This window comes from Tauraco erythrolophus, chromosome 2 (genome assembly GCF_009769465.1).
Source record: "Tauraco erythrolophus isolate bTauEry1 chromosome 2, bTauEry1.pri, whole genome shotgun sequence".
NCBI classification, from domain to species: Eukaryota; Metazoa; Chordata; class Aves; order Musophagiformes; family Musophagidae; genus Tauraco; species Tauraco erythrolophus.
Genome location: NC_141466.1, coordinates 43,680,578 through 43,706,243, shown reverse-complemented (window position 1 = coordinate 43,706,243; position 25,666 = coordinate 43,680,578). Strand labels below are relative to the sequence as shown.

The 25,666-nt window shown below is 35.6% G+C and overlaps 1 protein-coding gene across 1 annotated transcript in view; it reads right to left on the bottom strand.

Annotated features, from left to right (window-relative positions):
- Positions 1 to 23,508: 23,508 nt before the first annotated feature.
- The window catches only part of KHDRBS2 (KH RNA binding domain containing, signal transduction associated 2), a 362,598-nt gene continuing 360,440 nt past the window's right edge, over positions 23,509 to 25,666 (bottom strand). Inside the window, exon 9 of the mRNA XM_086608307.1 lies at positions 23,509 to 23,606. Within this exon, the coding sequence (XP_086464433.1) occupies positions 23,509 to 23,606 (98 nt within the window). The remainder of the gene's footprint in view (positions 23,607 to 25,666) is intronic.

The window sequence follows — 25,666 nt, the reverse complement described above, 5'->3', positions numbered from 1 at the left end:
GTCCACTGCACAGTTCTGAAAACTTTGGAACTGCGTGTGTTAAGTCAGTGCCCAATTTTAGACATTTCTGCATAGTGAAGTTCAAAACAGACGTTTTAACTTCAAAGTCAGCAGATATCTCATGTATTATCCATGAATTATCAGAAACACAGAAGGGAGGCAAGAAAGGTGACACCACTAATTGGAATAAGAAATGTTGGGGAACTGATGAAGACCATGACAGGAGAGGAAACTCTCTTTCAGTAGACTCAAAATTAGAAGGAAAAAGCACATCTTTTTTTGTGGTCAGAAGAGACCACACTTCTTATATGGGACACTGGAAAAATAAGTCCTACTTTGTCAAACAGCAGCAGAAGAAAAAGTAGAATTATGATATTACTTGCTGGGATGAATGAAAGGGTATCATTTTATACGAAAGCTTGCATCATTGATGCATATCTGCATCAATTGTCATCAGATCTGATTTGTTAAGTTCGAAGAAGACTTATAGAGAATACATGGAAACACTTGCCCTTGCTCTTCTCATGGTGGGCTAGAAAGAAATACAATAGATTCTGTTGGGGCTGTTGAATTTTTAGCCCTGCCAGCTCAGCACAGCTATCACAGCTCTCAGAGGATAATTTGGATATGCACAGTGACACTATCTATATGCATTTGTTTTTCCTGAATACAGTAGGCTAGGACTCTCTATGGACAGTGTCCATACTTAGTCTGTCATCCCAAGAGCTCCCAAGGAAAGAAGTGCTATTCTGTCCTATTTGCTGCTGGAATATCTTGCTCTGCTTCAGCTGTGCTGGCCGTTCCTAGAGCTCATGCTCAGCAGAGTGCTTATGGAGGGTGCAGCATTTACCAGTTTCTCCAAAACCATTTTCAAGTTCAGAAAAAACTGTAAAAACAGGTGGTTGGTTTTTTTTCCTCATTTACCTGCTGACATATGTATTTTAAGGTATGATTTATTCTTCTAGGAAATCTGTACCAAAGTACAAATTGTAGCAAATTGTACCAAAGTACAAGATTTGTCAACTTATTCCAGCAGTGCATCTAAACACTACCTTTACAATTCAGAAGAGACATAATAATAATAATAATAATAATAATAATAATAATATGAAGAAGAAGGGGCAACTGAGGAAAAGCATGAAGACTATGTGAAAGTACAAGGGGAAAAAAATTCTAGCCTACAGAAGTATCAATATCAATGATGAGGCATAAACCAAAAATTAGCCACTTGACCTTCAGGCTGAGGTTACTGAACTGATATTAGAAAATTACCTTTACATCTCAAAGTGGATTACCTCTGATTGGAAGTCACCAAGGGACAAAAACCTGGTGTCCAAGATGCTTTTTTTTCTTTGAAATGAAGTCATATTTCAAGGGAAGCTGTAATTTGAAATGCAACATTTATTGCTACTTTTCAAGGCAATGCTAGAAGAAAATCACTCCATATCATCCTCAATAGCTTTTGTATTAGCAAATCCTCATACACTCCAGTGCAAAATTATTGTGATAGCAAAAGAGAAGGGGTTCTTTTAATTTGCTGAGCTGTTTTGAACATCCAGTGACCTGCAAAACCTGGATAAAAACCATTGGTTTATTCACTCACTAGAAGGCGTTAGAAAACTGTCTTTGCTTCTACAGGAGTAGTGAAATTCAGTGATTACTTCAGATGTCAAGAATAAACAGTGGCACATCTGATGTGCCTTGTATATGCTAACAAGAGATTCAGGAGTTATCAGACTGCATAATATTCATGACTAACCTGGAGCAGACTTAGAATCCTATTCCATGGGAATAACAGAATGAATGGAAAGCAGTTAATAGGATTAAAACCACTGTACAGAGATGTGAAGCATAACGCCATAGTTAATCACTTGTGATCTCTCTCCCCCCATCCTCATCCATACAGCTTCTTTATTCTTCTTTGGCCTATGTAATTGAGGTATATTCTTCCCATCCAGCAGTACATGACCTTGTTTATGTACTTATTCTTTTCCTTAAAATCTCAGATGGTGGTAACATTACTTTTTTTTCAAACAATAATGAAATATATTATACATGTGTGAATCAAATAAAAAATATTATTCTGAAACGTTCTCTCTGTCCACCAAAAATGTATATGTAAATCCAATTTACTTTCCATAGCTTTGTTTCAAGAACCTCAAAAGAAGAGGTGATGCTGAAACCAGAGTATTCTTTAGCATGTTTACTTCTTCAGCTGATACTCGCTTATCTCCAACATCTGCATTGCAGTCCAACGTTACAAAGTGAAAAATGTACTCTTCTTTCCTCAACCGAGGCACTTGCAGGATATTTCAAGGGTGTCTAATAGATCAAGACATTATTATATTATATAAATATGAATCTCTGGGACTTATGTCCTGTTTCAAGTGACAAAGGTATCAAAAAAACTGTTTAAATGTTTCTTATACTAAAAAAATTTCAAATCCAGTATTTCAATTAGGACAAGATTGATACTGAACTCTTAGTGAATAAATAAAATATCCATTCTTATTGAATAAAGAGAGTTGCTTATTTAAAGAGAAGGAATTGAACTCCATACTTATATTAATGAGTATTGTTTTAAAGACAGTATCACTTTATTAAATCATATTATAGCTTATTCAAAATATTGCAATATATTCTAAAACCTAAGATTAGAATTAGCTTTCCTTTAGTTGATAAAACTCCAGAAAATACACTGATAGATATTTTGAAGTTATTTTTTCTGTCTTCCAGATCCTGAGATTTATAAAATAACCTGCAACTGGAGGAAAGCAAAACACAGTCAGTTCAATCTGTGCAATTTGAAACCAGTGACTGAGTTCTGCATGGACAGTTAGCAGAGTTGACAACTCTGTGGAGTTATTCTAGCAACAGTGTGCTAAATTTTGCTACTCTTCTTCTAACAGGGACAAATTATTCAAATTGCTATCACTCTCTTGGCACTAGTGCAATAAAGTGCTGATGTTAAACCCTCAAGAATTTACCCCAGTAGTATTGCTGTCTATGACATGTCACATTGTTTTGTCAATGTCTTCTGAGCATAACATTACGTGGTGTGAGGAATGATCATAAGTTAAGTATTAGGAATTTCTCCCTGGCCTTGGTGGTCTCTTTAAAAAGCAGAGATTTTTTTTTCTGGCAATCCTCTTGTTTTCTTTGCTACTGTCCAAAATACACAAGCTCCTTTCTCTCCCAAACCTGGGAATGTGCAATACCAGTAGTTTAAAGGACATCAATTGTGCTTACAGGGATGGAAATGAAGATGGCAGTAGAGTATCTCGTTACTTTTCTGAGAGAAGCTGTGTTTTGCACTTCAGGAAAATGATTTAACTCAATAGGAATTCCAGATATGGAGGTCTACGGTGCACAGTGAAAAATCTTTCAGTCACTCATGCTCCACTCCTCATCTGGAGACAAACTCCAAAGGGACTATGTTGAATTTGGCTGTAAATTTGAGAACAGTCACAGGGAAAGGAGGGACAAGCAAGGCCATACACTGCCCAGATTAATGGTTGGCAGTCTGCTCGTGGACCTGCCAAATGTAACTACGCAAGGTCTTCTAAAAGCAGGAAGTGGATTTGATACCAAAGGCTTCGTACAGGCAGCAGCTCTTAACTTGGGGGTTATGTAAGTGCATATATATATATGTATATATATATGTATGTGAGACAAAAGCCTCTAGTTAAAACAATCCAGTCACCAACTCTCATGCTGAACTATGGTGTGTCTCCAGAGATCCTTATTCAATTATTAATGCATCTGCTGCTAATTTCATCATGCAGAGTGTGAATTTGTCTTTTCACATTGAGCTCTAAGGGAAGTTTGTAAGAAATATAGAACTTGTCAGCACATGAGAGTCAACACATTACTGCTGTGCTGCAGCCATTTATAATGAAACTAAAATGAGCACTCACTTGTTTGGCATTAATTTAGTGTCCCACTTAGCTCCTATCAGACATAAATAGCTGCTTCATCCATTTAAGCATTTCTGTTCGTGCACATAATGAAGTACTCTGTACCTGTCAAATAAGCAGAATTCATAACTGAAATAAGAAATGGATGAGGAAATTCAATGTTCTTAATATTAAGGCTGTACAGGGTCAACATCAGACATTTCTTCTGGCCACAGGTATCAGACTGTGAGGTTCACCTTTTATTCCACTCTACAGAGACCCTAAGAAGACATGACATGTATACATATGTGAGTACACCAAAAATATTTCTAAAAGGAATATCCGTTCAACTCATGGCACAATTAACAATAGCTGTAGTTGTCAAACACTCTCAAACCAAAATAAATTAGCTGGCCAACCTCTTGGTATTTAAATGGTTTTTATGTTCTCTGTTTTAGAAAAACACAGTTTAATTTTAAACAGCATTCTAGTTATGATCATTCTCTCTTGAGGAAATTTTTTATGAGAACGAATGGAGATAATGACTACCATTAGTCACTGTCATTAGAATAAAACATGAGAAACAACAATATTTATAACAGGCTATGACATGACAATTAAAATATGACTTTCTATCACTTGTGTATGCTTTGGCTACAGCTGGTTGCTATTTTCTAAAGTTAAACTGATAGAAGTCTGGAAATGGTATATTTAATAGCACGTTCATCATCAGATTTAATTGTTTTCCACCACAGGGTATGAAGCTTTATGTCCTCTATCAACCCAAAACAAACAGCCATGCTGCTTAATGGCTGTTCAATTAATGTTTATGGTGCTACTTTTATAACCTAGGTTACAAGACAAATAAACTCCAAGAAGCAATTTGAGAACCTCAGAAGCTTAATGGGACTTCAATCAACACCAAAAATTACTAAAATACCTATAAGGTCCCACACTTGAAGAGGTGAAATGGAAGACATCGGTCAGCATTAGAGAATTCTTCCAGGACAATGGTACAATTGCCAAAGGAGAGGAAATCAGACCTTCACATAGGGAAAGATGGTTGAGTGACTTCAGGTTGTCTGCCTTGAAATTGCTGTTCATGCTGGGTTAAAACAGAGAAGACCTGTTCATCCCAAGTCATGTAAAGGTCAGACTTGCTCAAATTGCAAAGTCATTCCCCCGAGACTGATTTACCCTCAGTAATCTCGATTCTCTCCATGTACTCATAATTCTTTCCCTTATTTAGCAGAGCTCATGCTGATTAAAAGGAAGGAACAGTTCAAAGACTGTTTTCTCTGTTACCGACTCAGTGTATATCAATTTTGTCTCCTCCTTTAGTACCAAGCCTGTAGAGAGCAATGTAAAACTACTGTAAATATGTTTTCACAGGAGAGCTGCCATTGTTCTAAATTATGAAAGTAAATGATTTCTGGCTTGTGCTGTTAATTGTACATAGCAGTAATATATTCATTCAGAGCTTCTCATTTTAATTCAGACACCCTGATCTCTGACTTTTAATGATGCATTACAAGCCTCTACTTCTCTGACACCTAGGCAATTAATCATTGACACTCCTCAGTCCCCCAAAGTAGCTGGACACAATTAGGCAAGAAAGAATCAGACTTGAGCGGTGGCGAAAATTTCTTTTCAGGAACTACGCATTTTTTCACACCATAAACTCTGCTTGACATTCATTGCTGCAAATACATTTTAATAGAACTGCTGTTACTCTGCCTCTCCTCCCAGACTCCCAGGAGTTTTTGTAGATCAACATGACATTCGGGAAAAAATGCTCTGCAAAGTTTAAAGGCTGTCAAGTCTTCTTGGCAACTTCCCTCCAAGAGCGCAGCTGAGAAATGACAAACTTATCACCTGACAGGCTGGTGTTTAAAGCTGACTGCTTTTGATTAGGAAGCAATGAACCTTCCATTCTGGAGTTCATTTTGTGTTTCATAAGCACCTCTTCACTGAAAATTATGCAGTTGAACTGATTTGAATTTGATTAGTGTAATGCTACAGTTTTATTATTTGTAGTAAATACTGGGATCTCTTATGGTGTTACTGCACATTTAGGAGAATTTCAGGATGGTTACAGACTTACTTTTATTTCTCATGTATTATTGCTTGACATTTAAAAAAAAAATCCAATAATAATATATGCCTGTGTTGCAGTTACTCACTTGTGCATTGCTCTATATGTACTCACAGTCTACTTTGTCTCTGCTCCAGTGGGAAGAACAAGGCGAGAGGCAATCCTGCCTACTCAAGGACAAACTAACGTGTCCTCAGCAGATAAGTTGAGCTAGAAAGAAAGTTACTGTGAACTGCAACAGCTACCTGCTTGAACAGAAAACTCCTGTATTAAATTCTATGCTGCAGACTTTGTGAGTGATACTTCAACAGCCAGTGCTGTGGAAGACTGCAGCCACCAGAGGTGCAGGTACTAAACACTGAATTGCTCTTTCAATGTCATCTGACTTCATGAGTTGCAATGCTAACGCTCTGGGAAGCTCGATACATTTTTATTTTCTGACAGCCTTTCAATTATATGTCCTTTCACATCATTACATAACTTCCAGTGATCTGCACTGTGGACCTCAGTAAAATCCATTTCATGTCTGAAGAACACAACTTCTTTGATAGGTCAGTTTAGACATAGAGGGGCAGAAGTGCATTTGACCAGAAACTAATGCTGAGTGGAGTCAGCTGGTCAGGTCAATAAAAGCTAAAAATAATATTTGACTTTGAGAGAAAAGAGAGTTCAGGAAACAGCCTAAAGGCTACATTCAGCCGTACCTAAACATTTATCTCTGTATCAGTGTTATAAGGAGTGCTTAGTCACCCGAATCTACATGCTGCAGAGTGGTTACAGACGTAGCTACAGAACTCACCAGTAAGATCTATGATTAACTAACCGCTTAATGTATTTATTACTAGTATGGTCCACAGTGTCTTATATCTATTAGCTTCACGCTGAATGTTCTCCAACATTTAATTCTACCTACCTTTAGAAAAATGCATATACTTACACAATTTATCTTCTTATTTGCTTACTTGTTTTCATAGATCATCACTCTATTGCATGAGTACAGCAACATATCCCAGTCATTAGGGATGCTTTTGGAAAAACAAAGTATGCTCACTTCAGCTGCAATTCAAGCTATTAGTGAAATATTAGTGTGATATATGCATCTTCAGTATTTCTGTGGCTTTCATTAATACCAGTTGACTGTCTCAAAATCTGGAATCCAATAATTTCCACAGTATCTGCACAAAGATGCAAGACAAGAAGCTCAAAAAAAGGGGTTTGGGGAGAGGACTTTTAGATCTTGTATGCCAGTGATGACTCCTGATTCTTGAAAACCTGAAGTTGAGGCTAGTGAAAGCTGCAGGCTTTCAGCACTTCTGAAAACAAAAGTATGTCTTCAGTGCTCAAATACGGATGGAAGTTTCTAATCTATCTTTTGAAAACATTGAGGGTTATCAACAGAAGTGCCTTCTCCTAAGCAAATCCCATTTTCTTAATAAACAAGCAATTCAACAACAAAGCCACCAGAGGAAAGAGTTAGCAAAGATGACAGAAGTGCAGAAAATCCACCTCTGGGAAACTCACAGGCCAATTTGAATGGAGTGAATGCTGTCCACGGGGAGCTCAAAGTGAAGGCCTTGAGTGACCTGTTCTATCACAGCAAAGCTATTGTGCATCAGGCTGTGCTTCTCTATGTCCACTTTTTAACCTCTTGCTCCACAGCAGAGCATTAGGCACAGAATAGGCTTACCTCAAACTTCAAGGACAAGCATGTGTCAAGCCTTGTGTTCCCTCAGCTCTACACAATTTAATTAATGATATGATGAACACAATCTGTAGCTTTTAATCTAAGTAACTCCTACAACTGAAATTTAAAATTCTGTCCCTTAAAAGTTTAATTATTGATGTTAAGATTAATTTCACCCAACCTCAATTATCTCAAAGACAGTTGCCTAGTCTACACCAGGCATCTAGTCTCATTTTTTAAACTATAGAGGGCATTTTGTTCCACTTGTTTTTAACACATACCTGAAGAGGGGCTGTATTGCCCTTTGGACCTGAATTGAGTATGTATGCACATATACATACAGCTGAAAAAACAAGTAAGTCAGAAAATGCAAAGGAAGTCACGGAAGCAGATGAATCTTGATATTTTACTTTAAAGGCTTGCTCAGGATGGAGAAAAATCAGGCTTCCCTTTCTTCCTCTACAGATTTCTGTTCAACTTCTAAAAATGTAAGTATGATTTTCCACCTTCCTGAAACACTTTTTCACTGATTAAAACCTGAAAGTTATCAAGCCAAAAAGAATCACTACTCCAAGTTTCCAAGAATGCTAAGTCATTTTCTTTAGGCAAAGAGTGAAAATGATCACCTACTTCCAAGTATTATTTTTAAGCCACTTTAGGAAACATAGTCCAATGGTTAGGAGATTGGGCTACAAGTAAAGGTATTTTGGTTTTGATGAATAGCATTCTGTGTGATACAGAGCAAACAGCTTCTCCCTTCTTCCATTTGCTACGTGTAAAGTAGAAATAATAATAGAGACATCAATTTCTTATTCCACGTAGCTATAATGTGAAAAACATTTCTAAGAGCCCTGAATTACTATTTACAAAGTGTTAACACACTTAACTATAATCTAAGTAAACCCTCAACAAACCTGCATATTTTCACCCATTTCTTTATCTCACTTACAGCCTACTTAAACCTGGAGTGTGAGTTGTGTGACCTAGGGTTTATTTCCAGCTCTAGCTAGGAGGAAAAACCTTGAAAAATACACTGATTTTTTTTTCACAACTTTAGAGACATGTTAGGTTTGAATAGCTTTTGGCCATATTCTTTTAGCACTTTCTCTGTAGAGAAAAATCTAAATCTAAAGTAAGGCAGAGTTCAAATTTTTATTGCCACTTGCAGAGAGCAAATCCAAAAATAGCGTGGGCAAAAAAATGTCATCACTTTCAGAAGACTTGATGACAAGGAAAGGAGTCCTGTAAAAGGACGTCATGCTGTTCTGCAGTGCAAGAGACTAAGCTTCAGGTCTGTTTTCTGGTGTACAGGCAGAAGGAGCAAGGGAAGGACTGTGGTTGCACCAGAGGTATGGGAAGTGATGGTGTGTACAGGATTGAGGCAAGAATTTCTGCTGCCACTGAATGTAATCTGCCAGAACAGCCAGAGTAACTTCACATTAGCTATTGATACTACTTCTGCTAGTTACCTGAGACCTTCTGGACGTTGCTAGCTACCATCAACAAAGACTGAAAATGGTCTTTTGTTTCACATGCTGTTTGCTGAAGAAACAAGCTCATTTTTAATAACTAAATGCAATAACTATATTCTTATACGGCTATAAATAAGCTTATTACAGAAAAATACAACTTCCACATAAGTATTTAGTTTGGAAGATTTAGGAAATGTTAGATTTATACTTTCCAATAAAATTAGATGATGTTCTTTACTATATACAAGAGGACAGCCTTTAATTACAGGACCCCTTGCTACCTTCTCTCCACAAGACCTAATTAAATATTTCAGTCTGTCTTAAATACTGGTGGTATGACTCTTTTTTGTTCACTGTTTTTCATCCAAATGTCCACTGGTGTAGATTTGTTTACTTTCTTACACGTTTTCATTGTCCCTAGTTTGTAGCAACAATGCTACCGTAACTGAACTTTATAAAAATTATTAAGTGTATGTTCACAGCAGCTCATGAAGATATCGAGGTTTTTCTAGATGAACAAGTTGATAACAGAGAAAAAAAAAAACAAACCTGCAAAATTTGGTTTTAACATTACCACCACAATGAGCTAACTCATCCCAAGGGGAGATGATTTCTTCAAATATATGGCATTTAAAAAAAACTATTTCTATGTTCAACATACTGCATAAATATAGTTTGGTTATTTTTATGTTACTTCTGTGAGAAATGTGATCACATACTATACTTCTTTACCACAGAAAGAGAGCATAAGAACTTAGATATGTTATCAAACCATCCTGTCTCAAAGTAACATGCATCATAGGTATGATCTATGTATGAGCGCTCTTCCAACGGCAAACATAAGGTGAACTTGATTAAAATGATCCTTGTTTTTGCAGACTGAGGTAAGCTAAATTATCTCACATTTGACATAAACTAAAAACATACAGACAAATACCACAGCTCACCTGATAGACTGGAAGATCACTGTAAGCCTGAGTGCCGACATGTCCTAGAGAGTGTGGTAATGGCAGGTCCAGAACTCAGGGCTGTGGAGAGCCCCAATCTAAGGCTCAGTCCTTCAAATCTCTCTGATTTATTGCAAATGATGTTGAACATTCTCAATTCCCTGAACACCGTTCAAAAGGTACAGTACTTCCCTAAGGGCTCCAGAAATCTGAAAATCAAGACAAAGTTGGGCAGACATATTCAATGAAGAACACAAAATTAGTTGTCATATTAATATTTTAGCTTAAGTGACTTCTGTAGATTCATACAGCATCTCTGTGACACGGGGTTAGTCTGGATGACAGAAAACTCTTGGAAGACACTACCTTCCAATTTCTGAAAGCTATGAGATAAAGCAGTTACAAAAAATAACAACATAATTTGCTACATAGCTTTGACACATTCCCATGCCCAGCAAGAAACACAAGTAGAATGATGCATGTGATCATCTGCTTATGGTTTCTAAAATAATGAATGTGCACAGCAGAGCAAAAATGAGGAAAGGGAACAAACTAAATACTGACATTTCTAGTTCTGTTTTTTTTTTTTTTTTAACTTTGTGAGCTTTTACTGTAAAATTAGTATATGAACTTCAGTGATATCATTTTAGCTCAGCTTTCTTATTTAACTTCTTACTTTTCATAATGGTACAAATTTATGAAGTGCTGCCTTCAATACCTTTTCTCCATCTGCAAATCATCTACTTGAGATAAAGGCTCATGGTCCATGCACAGTAATACAAGTCTGCATTTATCAATGCAATAAAAAAGGAAGTTTGTGACAGTGGATTTTATGAACACCAACATTCTTTATGCAGATAATACAGCAGAGTAATTATATTCATCCCGAGCAAATTACTTCTGAGTGCAAGTATAGATGAGAATGAGAACTTGTGAGAACAGGTTGGGTTGGAGTTGTGTTTCATTTCTTGATAATATTAACATAATCAGGTCTATGAAAGACTAATTAAAATCAGTTCTTATTAAAATCAATGGATTGAGAGAGAATTTGAAGTTTTAGGTTGAAGAAGGAGTTATTTTTTTAAATGCATTAGTTAGTCTCTTCAATCAGCCAGTGGAGAGAAGGTACATCCAGACAGTGTTTAAAGTACCCGGCTTAGGTACTCTGAATTATTTTCTGTAAGCAAAGACCACAAAGACCACTCCACTGAATGTCTAGGTATCTTAGGTACCTGTAGTGGCAAAAGCTAGTTATCTGAAGCTAGGTGATGAACGTGCTCAATATTTCCCCAAATGCCACACTAAGGCAATTTCACATAAAAGACAAAAATTTTGCTCTGTGGGGTAGGGGAATATAGACATTTTTGTATAGCTTCTAGCTATAAGGCAACTTTTTGGATGTCTCATGATATTCTCCAAAACAAAGAGATTTTCATGAAAGCATCAAACAATAATTTCTGGGACCCTCAGGAGAATTCCTCCTACTAAAAGCAAGTTCCTGTTAGAAATTGCGGGAACCCTCAATTTTCAAACTCTGTAAACCCTTCCATAAACTTGGATACATTTTACTATGATGGAAAGTATCAAGTATGTATAAATGTCAGGCTTGCAAAAGAAATGGTTAAAGTAAGCCAAGCACTCTGAAGCTAGATAAATAAGAATTACAGGCCAGTGAAACCCTAATTCAGCTCCTTTCATGTATACATTTGATGTAGTCTTTACAATGGTTGAGTTAATTTTTTTTTTCTGCTTGATTTCATGCGTAAGAAAGGCAACTGAAAAAACAGCTATTCAGTATTTCTTTTATCCTCATTACTCAATGTGTTGTTCCTTTATTAATTTGCTTAACTCTATTAAAATCCCTAATTTTTCTTGGCAGAGCTATGAATTTCACAGTTGGCTTTCTGTGCCGCTTGTGGCTATAGTATCTAAGTACCTCATCCATGTGACTAATTTTTATTCTTTATTCTGACTTAAACCATTCATCACTGTTACATAACCTGGGAAATCCAAGGCTTGATTTTTTAAATACCTAACCTTAAACAGCACTTTGCATAGCCAGGCACAACTCCTCATGATGCCGCTTGCAATGCCAATGAGAACCAGATCCCGGAATTTTCAGTAAGACCTCCAGACAATACGAAATACAGCACTAGCGGGCTTTTACTTCGAGCAATTTGCCTAACCTCACGCAAAACTCTGCTGGTAGAGATGCTGAAGAAGAGTCTAAGCATTCCTTTGTTTCAGTCAGACTCAGCTGTTTGGTCAAGAAACTCCCTCCACTTTTCTTGTAACCCAATTCACTACACAGACCCCAGCGCCTGGGCCTGTCAACCAGTGGTTCTATGGCTAGGAGCCTGTTTGGGCACACAACCCTTATACACTACCACAGCTGTCTATTTGTACATTAGGCAAGACAGTGGAGTTAAAAATGTGGGCACTGGGAAGACAAGTCTGAGATAAGATCATTCTGGTGTTGTTTAATTTGCTAATACAGATAGAGCTTATACTTGTTCTACATATTTCTCCTGACCATGCATCCCAAGCATCCATTTCTGGATCTAGTAGAAAAATATGGTCAGGATGGATTCATGGTCTGACAAAGGAAGGCAGTTCTTACACTCCTGTGAATGAGAAATCAGCACTAGAGTTTACTGTGACATATTTTGCAATATACTTTTACAGACATTTGCTGATAAAAGAGGAACTTTTATTATTACGTAAATGACCAAAATCTCATATTTTTCTGAACTGTTTGGCATTTTGGCCAAAATCCTTGTATTAAAGAGATATATCCATCATGGAAAACTTAATTTGAATTGGACATAGTTAGATTTATAGAAAGTACTGATGAACTTAACGATAGATAGTATTACCAGCCCTGCCAATAGTACATTTACAAAATAAATGAGACAAATGGAAGCACGACAGATTAAAGCTGTGTAGCTGATTTTAGAGTTCTGTATTTTATCTGAGAGAGCTGTGAATGAAAATGAGTCATCCAAACAAGTCCAGATGAAAAGCCTGGTATAAAAATTATTTTGTATTAAAAAACCAAAACTGCTTTCTAGATCCTTAAATATAATCTTGGTTGGGTTTTTTTTGTTGTTTTATTTTGGTTTGGTTTGGTTTGGGTTTTTTTAGTTGACTATGTATATTCCAAAGTAGAAAAAAACCCAAACTCAAGTCTGAGTTTAAAATTATCCCTAAAACGGTCTAAAATAGAACTTTTGGTATTTCTAGAATTGTCAGCACTATAAAGTTTAGCAAAATGTAGGTTTTAAGGTCCAATCCTATTGTGCTTAGTGCTACAAGGAAGGCATTATGTATTTTCAGGAGTCTCAAGCCCTTAAAAGTGATTAGAGATGTATTTCTTGTTTGTCAAAGACATACAGTATAAGAAACTTACCATGGCAAAAAGTGACGCAGATATAGAAAAATACATCTATAATGCAATTGGAAGAAGTTAATAATAAGCTTCTTCAATGTAAATTTTGCATAGGTATGCATGCGTACTACATGCTGTTTCATCCAGTTGCCTAGTAAAGCCCAGCAGGCTTCAAGTGATGATAGCCTATCTACACCATGGATGAGAAAGTTCAGTTCACAAAACAAATCACAGCTCTGAATGCATCCTGTGTTTCATTTCCTGATGCAATTTCTTACCCTCGCCTGCTGTTTTGCTAATTGCACTTTATTACATCTCTTTGACCTGCTGAGTGACCTTAGCCAAATCACTCAGCTTCACTGTTTTTCTAATTCTCCATTACAAGGCAGAGATTTAAATACCTGTTTTCTTCAGTAAACATTTTGAGTTCTAAGCAGCAAATTTTTTGAGTTCTGTAGGTGCTATTCAAGCTTTCTAAGAGCTATGCAGTATTCTTGGTGTTGCAATAACAGATAGCTGTCTTTTCTTTCGAATGAGCACTCGATTCCCTGAAGCATCCCACAGGCCTTCAGAGTCTAGTGGGCAATCCATTTTTATCTTAGATCTGCAAACAAGTTCAGTAACATTATCAATAAAGACTGTATAAAGAAAAGTATTGTGTCTCCTTCAGAAAGTTATTTGTTAGTTCTTACTCCATGAAAATAAAGTGGTGACTACCATAAATGGATGAACTTGGTTGCCAAGTTGAGATTTGGAGTCAGTGACAGTCCCAATCAAGTACCTTCAACTAAGTATTTTTCTTGAGAAAATTGGTTTTGATGATATAAAAAGTAGAATCTTGATGTTGGTACTGTAACTGAAGTACTCCTCCAGGGTCAAGGTTATTTCACACTGCCTGCTAAACAGGAATGGAATGACATAATCCAGTCCTTAACAGACATGTGTTCTGTTTAAATTTAATTAAATTATAAAAATAATTGCAGATAAAATGATGAATTTCATATTCCTCTTTTATTCCTTGATGTCAGCACGGATATTCAGTGAATGAAACCTGTGGAAGATCTGCAGGATTGAACTCTGCATCAAAAAGCCACTTTGCTTAAACGGAATCCAACATAACAGAGCATTCCTGCCAGTTGTTTGTATCTTTACATCATGGATGCTAATAGAGTTATTAGAAAGGTATATAATGCTCCAAATACCATACAGAATAAGAAAAACAACCCTATCAATGTTAAATATTCTAAAATACTAAGCTGAAGTCCTATATTATCAGAGAATAGAAGCATTTCATCTGAATGAGAGTGTCCTTGATTATCTTTTCAGCTAAAGCAGGTATACAAATAATTATGTTTCTCTGGGAAGAAGAGGGGGGAAAAAAAAGGGAAAGAAAAAAAAAATAAAAAGGAAGAAGCTGCATGGGCAAGACCTTTCCACTGAATTTTGCCAGTGGTTGTACAGGATTGTTATAAAGTTCAAGAAGAAATATAATGAGCTATCAGCTGAGCAATGAAAATGGAGTCATAAGCGAATAAAGTAAATCATGATACAAAATATCTGCACATTTTGTTCTGTTCATTGTGCAAAAGTAAACAAAAAAAAACCCACCCAGAATGCTAAGAAGTCATAAATGAGCGGCTCAGCAGTTTGCACCTCTGACTTGTTAGTGGTAATACAATGTGACGGTCCTGTAATGCAAGGGCATATAACAAAGGCATTCACGGTTTTCCTGTGAGTAAGCCATCCATCATCAGCTAATGCATCCAGCACGGCAAGAACAGTGCCAGACATGATATAAGCAGGTACTCTCACACTTTATAATAACCCTGTATAACAAGAAACTATCCCTCAGTTAAATCAATAGGGTACAGTAGCAACATAAAGAAACAAGAAACATTGTTTTCAGAATTCCACTCTTATCAAGGCACTCAAGCATTTCTGCTATTTTACTTGTACACCCAAATGTTGCTAAAAGATATCAGAAAGTTCTGATTATTTCTATACAGCGTTTTAAAAAATTCTTTGGGCATACACAAGATTTACAAAACCAACTACACAGAATTTTCTTTTCTTTTCAAGCCTGAAATTGCTTTCTCAATAAATCTTGCTATTCTCTGGTAAAGCATCCTAGATTTCAAAGTTAATTCAGTTATTTCAGGAAAGGAGGCATTTATATCTTCCAGTAAGTACTAAGCACAGCCCTTTATTAGGATTTATATAAGGAAAACAAATCTTTAGAAATGACATGTTTTTAGTAGAAGTTTAGAAATCTACATTTCTTATGCTTGACAGAGATTGCTTCTGTTTGTAAATGAAAACTATGTTCCAGATATGCACGATTTAGAGATGCATTTTAACAATTTTAAAATGTTGGGCTGAGTTATAATATAAATTACTTAGTCAACCAGAGATCATAAAAGGAGAGAAAATCTTTCCTGTACTCATACTGGAAGCCACAGTTCATCTTTAGGTTTGTTTCAGAAAATAAATACTATATACAGCATGTCTTCACTAAAAGATATCTGCATATTCATGAGCAAAGCTCATGATTTGTCTAATAGCAGATCAGCAAACCTTTCAGTGGGAATTATTTTCTTTACTGTCTCCAAATGACTGTTAGCATCTAAGCTACAGGACCAGAAGCAAAACCAATCGAAGAAAAAGGAAAGGCTTAATGATTTCAAAGATTTCAATCAGGTCCCAGTCAGCAACAATAATGATTAGAAATTAAGAATATGCAATAATAATTACATAGAAAAATATAATTAGCTAACAACAGAGTGGAAGACAATGATCATCTTTGAAGCTGTAATTGATCTGAGAAAGTTACCTGTGTGCCTTTTCTGTCTCCATAGACCAGTACAGTAGAATGGATAAATAATTTATAGTATAATGGATAAATAATGGATAAAATGGATACTGGATACTTTTTTTTTTGATAATTCTTGGGTTTTAATAACTGATGGTGGTCACAGAGTGCATCTGAGTTTTTAATGGAGGACAAAAAACTTCACAAGACATCAGACTTGGTTTTCTGTTTAGCATTTATTTTTCCATTTTTTCCTGTGCTTTTACTTATTAATTAGAGTTCTTTTTGCACTTTGGTTAATCTGTTGACAACAGAGGATGACTTGAAATATTAAAAACTATGATTTTCATTTTTTTACATATCTCTAATTACAGCCAGCCTTTTCAATTTTTGTAAACTAAAATTATTGGGGTATTTTTGACAAAAACTTTATAATCTCTTAGTAAAAATAAATCTCTTTGATTCCTACCTTGATAAAATGCATCTACCACATATGTTCTGATATAGGGATAAGTGGGTTCTTTGTCACACAGGATGCATTAATAACCTATTCTGGGATTCTGACTATGAACATTTTTCCCAAACTACTTCAACTTAATGCAATCTTGAGGCATTTACTGAAGTTCTAAAGTATTATAAAAAAATTCAAGTAATACTTAACAGAAAAAAAAATCTCTATTTTCTGTGATATCTTTGCTAGAAAGTTGTTAGTAAATAGATTCTGTAGAATCTATAGGAATAGATTCTACAGAAGAAGATTCTTATTTTGTTTAGATTTGGTATTTGTTTTACAATATTACAGGAAAACAATTTTTCTGTCAAAATATGTAGCTGCTCTGGAAATTCAGGTAGAGTTTCTCAGTTATCTTTTCATTTTAGATAGTATTTTTCCATAACAGAAAGGAAATGCACCAATAACCTTTACAGAGTATAAGGTAAGGTATCTCTAAGTAGGTTTTATGGAGAACACTGATATCCAGGGATGTTCCTATCTAATTTTAAAATAATCTTGACTTAACTTGCTTCTGCAAGTTAATACAATACCATATGGAAAGCTCTGTAGGGCTTCTCTTCCTTAATGGATCATATTCTTCTTTCAAATGTTCACAAAGACTTTTTCTCTCTGACATTGAGCTTATTCTATGACTCTCCTTTGCCACCATTTGTAATTTTATAACAGCACTATTTGACTCTCGCAAAACTTTGGACTTAGAAAGCACACAAAACAGTGCTCTTACTGCTAAACACAAAGGAAATATATCACTAATGCAGACCAAACTGGTTTTTATTTGAACACAATACATTGCTTACTCATTCTTGGTTTTAACCTTCAGATAATAATCCTGGATGATATTTCATGAGTGCTACCGTAAAACCATATTCTCATGATAAAATGTTAAGCCTTGTAACTGATGTACTCATATATGTTCATTATCCTGATTCTAATGGTAACTTGGTAGCTTTACTAAATTCCAGAGGGTCACCTTAGTACCTCAGTCATGGCCGCGGTCTGACAGCTCCCTAGCAACAGGGACATACAGACTCTTCCAGCTGGCCGTGCTTCATGACTAGGTCTTCATATGGGTTACTTCAGAGCTACTAGAGATGCAGTGATCTGTTTTACATCCACTCGCTCACTTTCACTAATCTCGGTGTTACTCGGTTTAGAAGCAAGCACATGTTCAAGTATAATGGAGTAATTATTGCTGGGCTACAGACTGAATGGAGCATGTGCAGTAAGGAATATCTGCTAGGTTTATGGCTATAGCTCCGTTATTCTGAATATAGGTTGAGGACCTCACTGAGCTAGAAAAACATTATCAATATCCTTTGAGGTGAAGTCAGGAATATTGTACTTCTTAAGATTCTTCATTTATTCATATGAAGATTTAAGATCTTCTTGTTTCAACATTGTAAGATAAGGTGTACAGGAAAGAAATAGTTGCAGGGTGATACTTCATTTTCTGGTAAAGGTTGCCACTCTAGGGATATCTTCTTTTTCCAGTTAGAGTGGCTCTTGGATACATGCAAAGAGTCTGCTAGACAAAACAGTCCAGTAGTGCAATTTTTCCTCATCTGTTACTTTTCCAGAAGCTTGTCCCTGGTGGTGCAGCTCTGTGGGTTCTGCTCCAGCAGATGACAATGCTCTCAGCCCCTTGGCACTTTCTTCCTACCCTGTTCCTAGCGGGACCTGAAAATTGTTCCCTCCTCTCAGACTAAATTTCCAGCAAGTGAAGCTATGTCAGTATGACATATGAAGCTACAGATTCTGTCACTGCCATCCACTCCACTATCCAATCACCATTTCAACAATGTGGACTGTCAAATGTAGCATAACTCACCTCAAGAAATCATCAGTTTTGAAAATGGCTCATTGATTCTATGCATAACAAATAGTTTTTGGAATGTCAATTGCTTGCACTTATAATGCAATAGCTTACCTATTTAAGGCAATAAGGGTTTTCACCCAGGACTGTACATACTATCTACTATCTCATGAAAGCAAAGAATCTTTCAAAAGTAGACAGCTCCATTTTAAAAAGAAAATAATGAAAAGACTATTTAACTTGATGTTGCAGAGGTACAATTATGAGTATTTTAGTGTAATCCTGTAAAACTGTATTCTGCAGTTTACAGAAAATTATAATGCATTACTTTCTTTTAGAGATCAAACTGGCCAAAAAACCCCCTTAGAAATATTTTAATGGAAATTTTGTTTTTTTTTAACTCTGGTTCTCTTTTCCAGCATTTTTTACTCATTATTTGATACTAGTTTTTCTTCTTGTTTCAAACAAACTACTTAGTGTGTGAATTCATCAAATAAAATGTTTGGTTGATGATTAGTGTTTCAGAATTACCTGTAGCACAGTGAAGTTCTGTGTTTTCTGATGGTGCCTGTAAGTTTTCAGGACCTCAGAATTATGGTTGACCTGGCTGGTGGATGTGTAGAACACATCACAGCTTTTCATGGAAGACCTAAAGATGACTGTTAGTTACAATAATCAGACTCTCTTGATACTTTTTCACTAATTAACAAGGTGGATTTTTTTAAGAAGACATAGCTGATTAACTGTAAGACTTCTTCAGAAAACGATGTGAAAACATACTTTGTAGTAAGCACAGAACAGCACATGCAGTCATGGGTAATTTTTCATCCTAATTTCCGGAAAATCAATAGAACAAACGTTTGTATGAACAGCTGCTGGCACTGACTTATTAACCTACTTTTTCTAAATACTTCTTGTATAATAATATTTCACAATGCATCATTTTACTGACATATTCTACATTTTTTTGTATAATAATGGCTGTAAAATGGACTTTGAGACAACGATGTTAAAGGACGTTGCTCTGCTATAAAACTGTATTTATTGGAGTCTATCATCAAGGAGTTCACACGAGTTACCCTCACATAAAAATCTGATGTACAAGTGAGAAGTTCATTTAATGTACTTTGCTCTGGATTTCACTTACCTCAGGTATATGTGTTCACAGTTTTCTGTAATTAATAATTTCAGTGAGGCATATGAGCATTTCCAGAAACACTTATATAGTAAAATCTATAATGTATAATAATCTATAATCACAGTTATAACGATACGAAACTATATTTATAGCAGCATAGTGAAGCACATTTACATAACTATATGCAAGGTGGGTAGATGGAAGCTTTTTACTATAGTGGGACTCTCACACTGATGTGACTGTAATATGCAGACAAATCTTAATGCTGTGTTTTATCATTTTGGCCTGTAGAGTGGTTGCAGCACATAGATCAAATCAATTTATAAAGGTCTTGAGGCAACCTTTTGGAGAAGAAAATTAATCCCTTTTTATCTTGTTATATAACACAACTTGTGGTTTGTAAGTAACTGTTGACTACACCTATAGCTGGAAAATGTTACATCAGCCAGAACAAAATCATGGCAAAAGATGCCAAAGTAATAATTGTACCTGGTTAATATTTTGGTGTGCAAAATAATCAGTTTTGTTTATTAACTCTTATCTAGTTTAACAATCATGAGAGGGGAAGAGAATTTGTACTTTTTTTTAATTGTGATTAGGCTGACACTTCTGATTGAGTGAACAAAGTACTGATATCTGAGCTGATTTTTTTTATGTTTCCAGTGATGACATTTGTCTTCAACCAAAAATCTCATATATAATCTGAAGTCCATATAAAAAGGTCATCCAAGATACATCTTTAAGTTTAAATGTATTCAGAGAAATATAGAAATTTATGCCGTGATCCATGCCATTGCATGGTAATACCATTAATGCCTCTGCCATTCAAAAGCATAAAAAAGAAAAACCTACCAAGCAAAAGAATAAATAACAAACTTCCTGTCTCTTTACAGATACTTTTATCATAGGAAGAAATTTTAAGTATTTTGAGAAGCAAAGGTAAGCCAGTATTGTATATTTCTACGTCATGTGACTAGTTTGTTTCCAAAATGTAAGCATGCTTTTAACAAGCATCAGCTCTTAGAATCATAGAATCATAGAATGGTTAGGGCTGGAAGGGACCTTCAAAGGTCATCTAGACCAACCCCCCTGCAGGGAACAGGGATATCTCCAACTAGATCAGGTTGCTCAGGGCCTTGTCCAACCTGGCCTTGAACGTCTCCAGGGATGGAGCATCCACCACCTCTCTGGGCAACCTGTTCCAGTGTTCTACAACTCTCATGGTAAAAAATTTTTTCCTAATATCCAACCTGAATCTACCTCCCTCTATTTTAAAACCATTACCCCTTGTCCTATCACAACAGGTCCTCCTGAACAGCCTCTCCCCATCTTTCTTGTAGGCCCCCTTGAGGTACTGGAAGACCGCTATAAGGTCACCCCGTGTTTTTAGCAGAAGCAATTATAAAGTACACCATCTTAATATTTACCATTAAAAGGCTAGACAAGACTTCTTTCATTTAAATGAGGGGTATCATACCATATAAAAGCAAATCTTTGATTGCTATTGTACCATAACCACTAGGCTGCTGTGCAGAGAAACGTTGCTGGAAAGCATTTTTAATTTTAAAACTCTAGCTGCATATATTTCTGTGTGTTAGTAAAAACAAACGCACAGTTAAAATGAGAAATAGGGAAAACCCCTGAGACGCGGCAGAGCTTACCTGACCACTTCTCAGCTGATCTGCTGCTTAGCTGTCCAGTGCCTGTGAGTCCCTGAAATAGTGAGACAGAATAAACTCAGTGTGACCATCGTGTAGCCTACTCAATTCACTTCAACACTTCAAACGACAAAACATACGCTTCGTAAACTACTCAAAAAGAGTTAGCATGCAACTCCAGCTGCAAGAGACTTTGTTCACAAACTGAACAGCAATAGGCCTGTACTTTATTCTCATCAAAAAAGTAAACCAATCACATTGATAAAAAGCCACGGTAAACAAAAAGACTGTATTTAAAGGATTAACAGTTTTGGCATCCCTACTATCAAGTCTTCTGTTCTTTTTTTTTTTTTTTTTCATCAAAATTTAGGTTATATATTTGTTGTTAGCAAGAGTTGCATTACTATTATTGTTAATTTTAGTTCTGTTTATTACCTTGAGGGTTATATATTGTAGAATAATTTTGTTGTCACTAGTTAATGTTAATTAGTTGTTTTAATAGCCTATATACCTATTTGTTATCTTTTGGTAGGTTTACTTTTTTAACTATCAGTAACTTAATAACTGAGAATATTTAACATTACTGTTGCATACTCAAAATTACAGAGTTACTATTAGTGTTACCTGTTTAACGTTTAGTCATCCTTTGAGTCCTGCGACATATTTCCTTAATAATCATCAGCCATCAAGTCTGATAGTCTCAAAAGAAATATCAGCCCTCTAAACTGCCTTCAAGGGCGGTGATATTTAGCACTGAAAATTACAAATAAAGTTTTTGAAGTTGAGTACCAACAACTGGGCAGTGACACTGATGATTTGTTTATCAAGACAAATTGTTATATACTACAAAAAATGCAGCCAACGCACTCTCCTGAGTGAAAACAAATAGGTGAATCTATGCAATGCTTACATGTTGAATGGGATATTTAATGTGCGGGGAAACTCAAAGGTTGAAGAACTAGCATTTAGACAGTCTAACAGTGGTAAGTGGTAATCTTACCTCTTTAAACTCCATTACATTCTCACGAGAGACATGCTAATACAAACAAGTCAATCAGAGTTTGTGTTTAGCAAGATCAAGCTTAGAGGATAGTTTAAAATCCATTTATTGTTCTAAAGCAATTTTTTCCATTAACATGTTATACATTAGTGGATACTAACCATGATTCATGTAACAGTTTAGTTTGTTAACTTTTAAATTATTTAACAACCAGAAGTTATTAATACAACTTTTAAAGTCTTACACAAAAAATCTTAAAACAGGCTTGGGTTCATTTTTGTAATTTTTATATAAAAAACATTTTAGGCATCTCTTGAAAAAGAAATAAAGCAGGCATTTAAAGCTAGAAAACAAGTAATTCCAAATTTAGCTTGTTACAAAAGGTTTCAGCTTTATTGACAAATTATGGCAAACATATTTGACAAAATTATGGTTTCCTATTTAGAGAAGCTTACACATGGAACTTTATGTGATTTTTTTTAACAAATACAGGTTAAAACACTGAACAAATTCAGTTAGCTACATACATACAGTAGCTGCTTATTTTCAACCCCATTAAAACAGCATTTAAAATTAAATTTACAAACTTAATATCGAACATCTTAATCTAAACTAACATATATTAAAAAAGACAGGTTAAAACATCTTATCTACAGCTTGATTATTGGCTGGTTCGAAAAAAAAAAAGAAAAAAACAAAAAAAAAGAATCATATTACAGTCTTTCAGCAACCCTAAACAAAAATTCAGCCTTAGCTAGTATGTAGAGAGACTCAAGAACTGTAACAGTGTCATGCTTTTTAAGTTACACACAGCAATGAATACAACCAACAGAACATCATCTTTGAATGGTTTATAGACAATGCTTGCCAAAGTTTTTTTGTCTCTGTTTTTTTTTTTAAGTCCGTGTTATAAAATAATACTAATGCCAATGTCACTCCAATGTTATAGCAAATACAAGTAGTACATAGGATAGTAATGAGCAGTAATCCCTAGGATAGAAAAGAAATGGACTATTACTTGTCTTGTTGCTGTTTATGTGGAGACCACAGGCTATTAATTGTCTTTGAGATGAGGTCACAGATGAGGAGGACCTTCAATATCTACCATAGGGGTGTTCCCTGTAACCCCCTCTGGCTGACCTTGGAGGTGGTGCCTTTAGGCTGGAACGGGTTGTGGCCCATTCTTCTTGTGCTAAAAACAGAAGAGAAAAGATATGTTTTGTAAATACCTAAACTTGAAAGAACAAAGTGATGCTACTGCTAATGGCTGTCAAAATTCTCCAGGGTTTTGGCTGAAAGCTTTACAAAAATAAAATGAGGATGGTGTTACCATCCATTTCTTTATCCTCCCACAAAAATTTACAGAAAACTAACCTTCTACTTCTCTACACAGGCAACCTGTCTATCTCAGGATGAAAAAAAAATCTTACTCCTTCACTTTCAGCAGAGAATGAATAACTAGTGTGGTGGCAGTACAGTCAGTTCTTGAAAAATCACTGCACTAGCCTGCCAGCTCAGAATTTATTTGATGTTTTGAGCTACTTGCACTTAAGCTAAAGCACCAATGTGAATAACATTTAATGCAGTTGGTATGTTAATAAGATGAGGAGTTGAATCATGAAAAGCTAATAGAAATACATTTGATTTTTTACTTCCATTTGAGACTGAAATAAAGAAAATAATGTAAGAAAAATTAATATGTAGAAATGAAGCTACTACATTAAGTAAAAGAGTTTTGCCAAATTGTTTTTACTTTGCATTATCTTTAGGATACTTTTTCAAATTGGTATGAATGAAATATGCCCAGGAAGAATAAGTTAAAAACAGTGAGGCTAGTTCAGTTTTCAGAAAGCTTACTTCTCCACAGACAAGGTATTTCTGGAAGTTAAGCCTTCCAAAGGAGCAAACAGAAAGCTACCTACAGTTGTGGTCCAGCAGTTGAACCCCAAACTTGAACTCTTTCCGAAATCAGCTAGTGTATCATCAAATCATTTCTGGTTCAGTCTTCCACTGACTTCAACTGATCATACACCCGGTGATTGAAATGGAAATGCAGAAATCACAGTATCTCATCTGTCTTATATCACATCATAGTGCAATGCTATTGCTGTTAACAATACTTGTAGAATACATCTGACATCCACATGTTCACCAGAAAGCTTCAAAATCTCTATATACCCCCTCCAAAGTGATATCATCATCTGTCTATGTCCTTGTAATGAAACGCAGAACCTATTCAGAAATCAGTGTGGCAAACATCAGTTATTTTCCATATTATTTTTTTTTATTGGTGATCAGCATGTTTATATTACAGGTACATGTAGAAGATTAATGTTTGTAAAATATAGAAAGTAAGGGTCAAGCGTTCTGATGCTAGGGAAGAAAGAACACTTTTTATGGTGCATAAAAAACAGAGATTGAAAAGAGAGGAGTTTAAAAGATTGGAAAGGGACTTGAAGCTAGTGGGAAAGGGAAAGGAAGATTCAAACTGATGATGAAACAGTATACTTACTTGCTGTTGTTATCAAAACAAAACCAATTGATTGGTGTATTAAAATACATCCTTTTCCCTAAGTCTAACGTGGGGATATTTTATTTCATTTATAAATAGGTAATACAGCAATAAGCTGAACTATCCAGTCTTGAAATACTGCTGAACATTTGAAACATTTAATATCCTTGCCTCATAAATTTAAAAATCCAGTTGTATCTATTTTTAAGGGGCACATAATTTTTATGCCTTGATCCATACATAATTTTTAAGTGCCTGTTGAAGAAATTAACATTTCAGAACATATTCTCCTTTCCTCAAGTCTTGTTTTAGATGTTTGCTGCCCCACTCAGCCACCAAGTATTGAAATGAGCACTCCTGACTCAGCGCAGTCAATAACGTCCATCTTTATGGAATATAAATGTGAAATTTGCTGAACTCCCAGGTATAAGGGGATGATCTCTGAGTCAATGTGGGACATATTAGCTATGGTGAGCAGGGGCAAAAATATTCCTTGCTCATTGCCAAGAAGTACATACTTTTACTATATTTTTCATGTTACATGCAAGTTTCTCATTTATTTTCTAATAAGCCAAGCAGAGATGTCCTTGAGTTTGATCTGATCCTTGATGTATTTGTACAGTGAATCCAACCTCAACTAATTTTTCTGTTCCTGGTATTCTATTCCCACTACTGGAAGGACAGACTGAGCTTTCAAGTGTCAGGTCACTGCCAGAAAACAATGACGGATTCCTAACTTT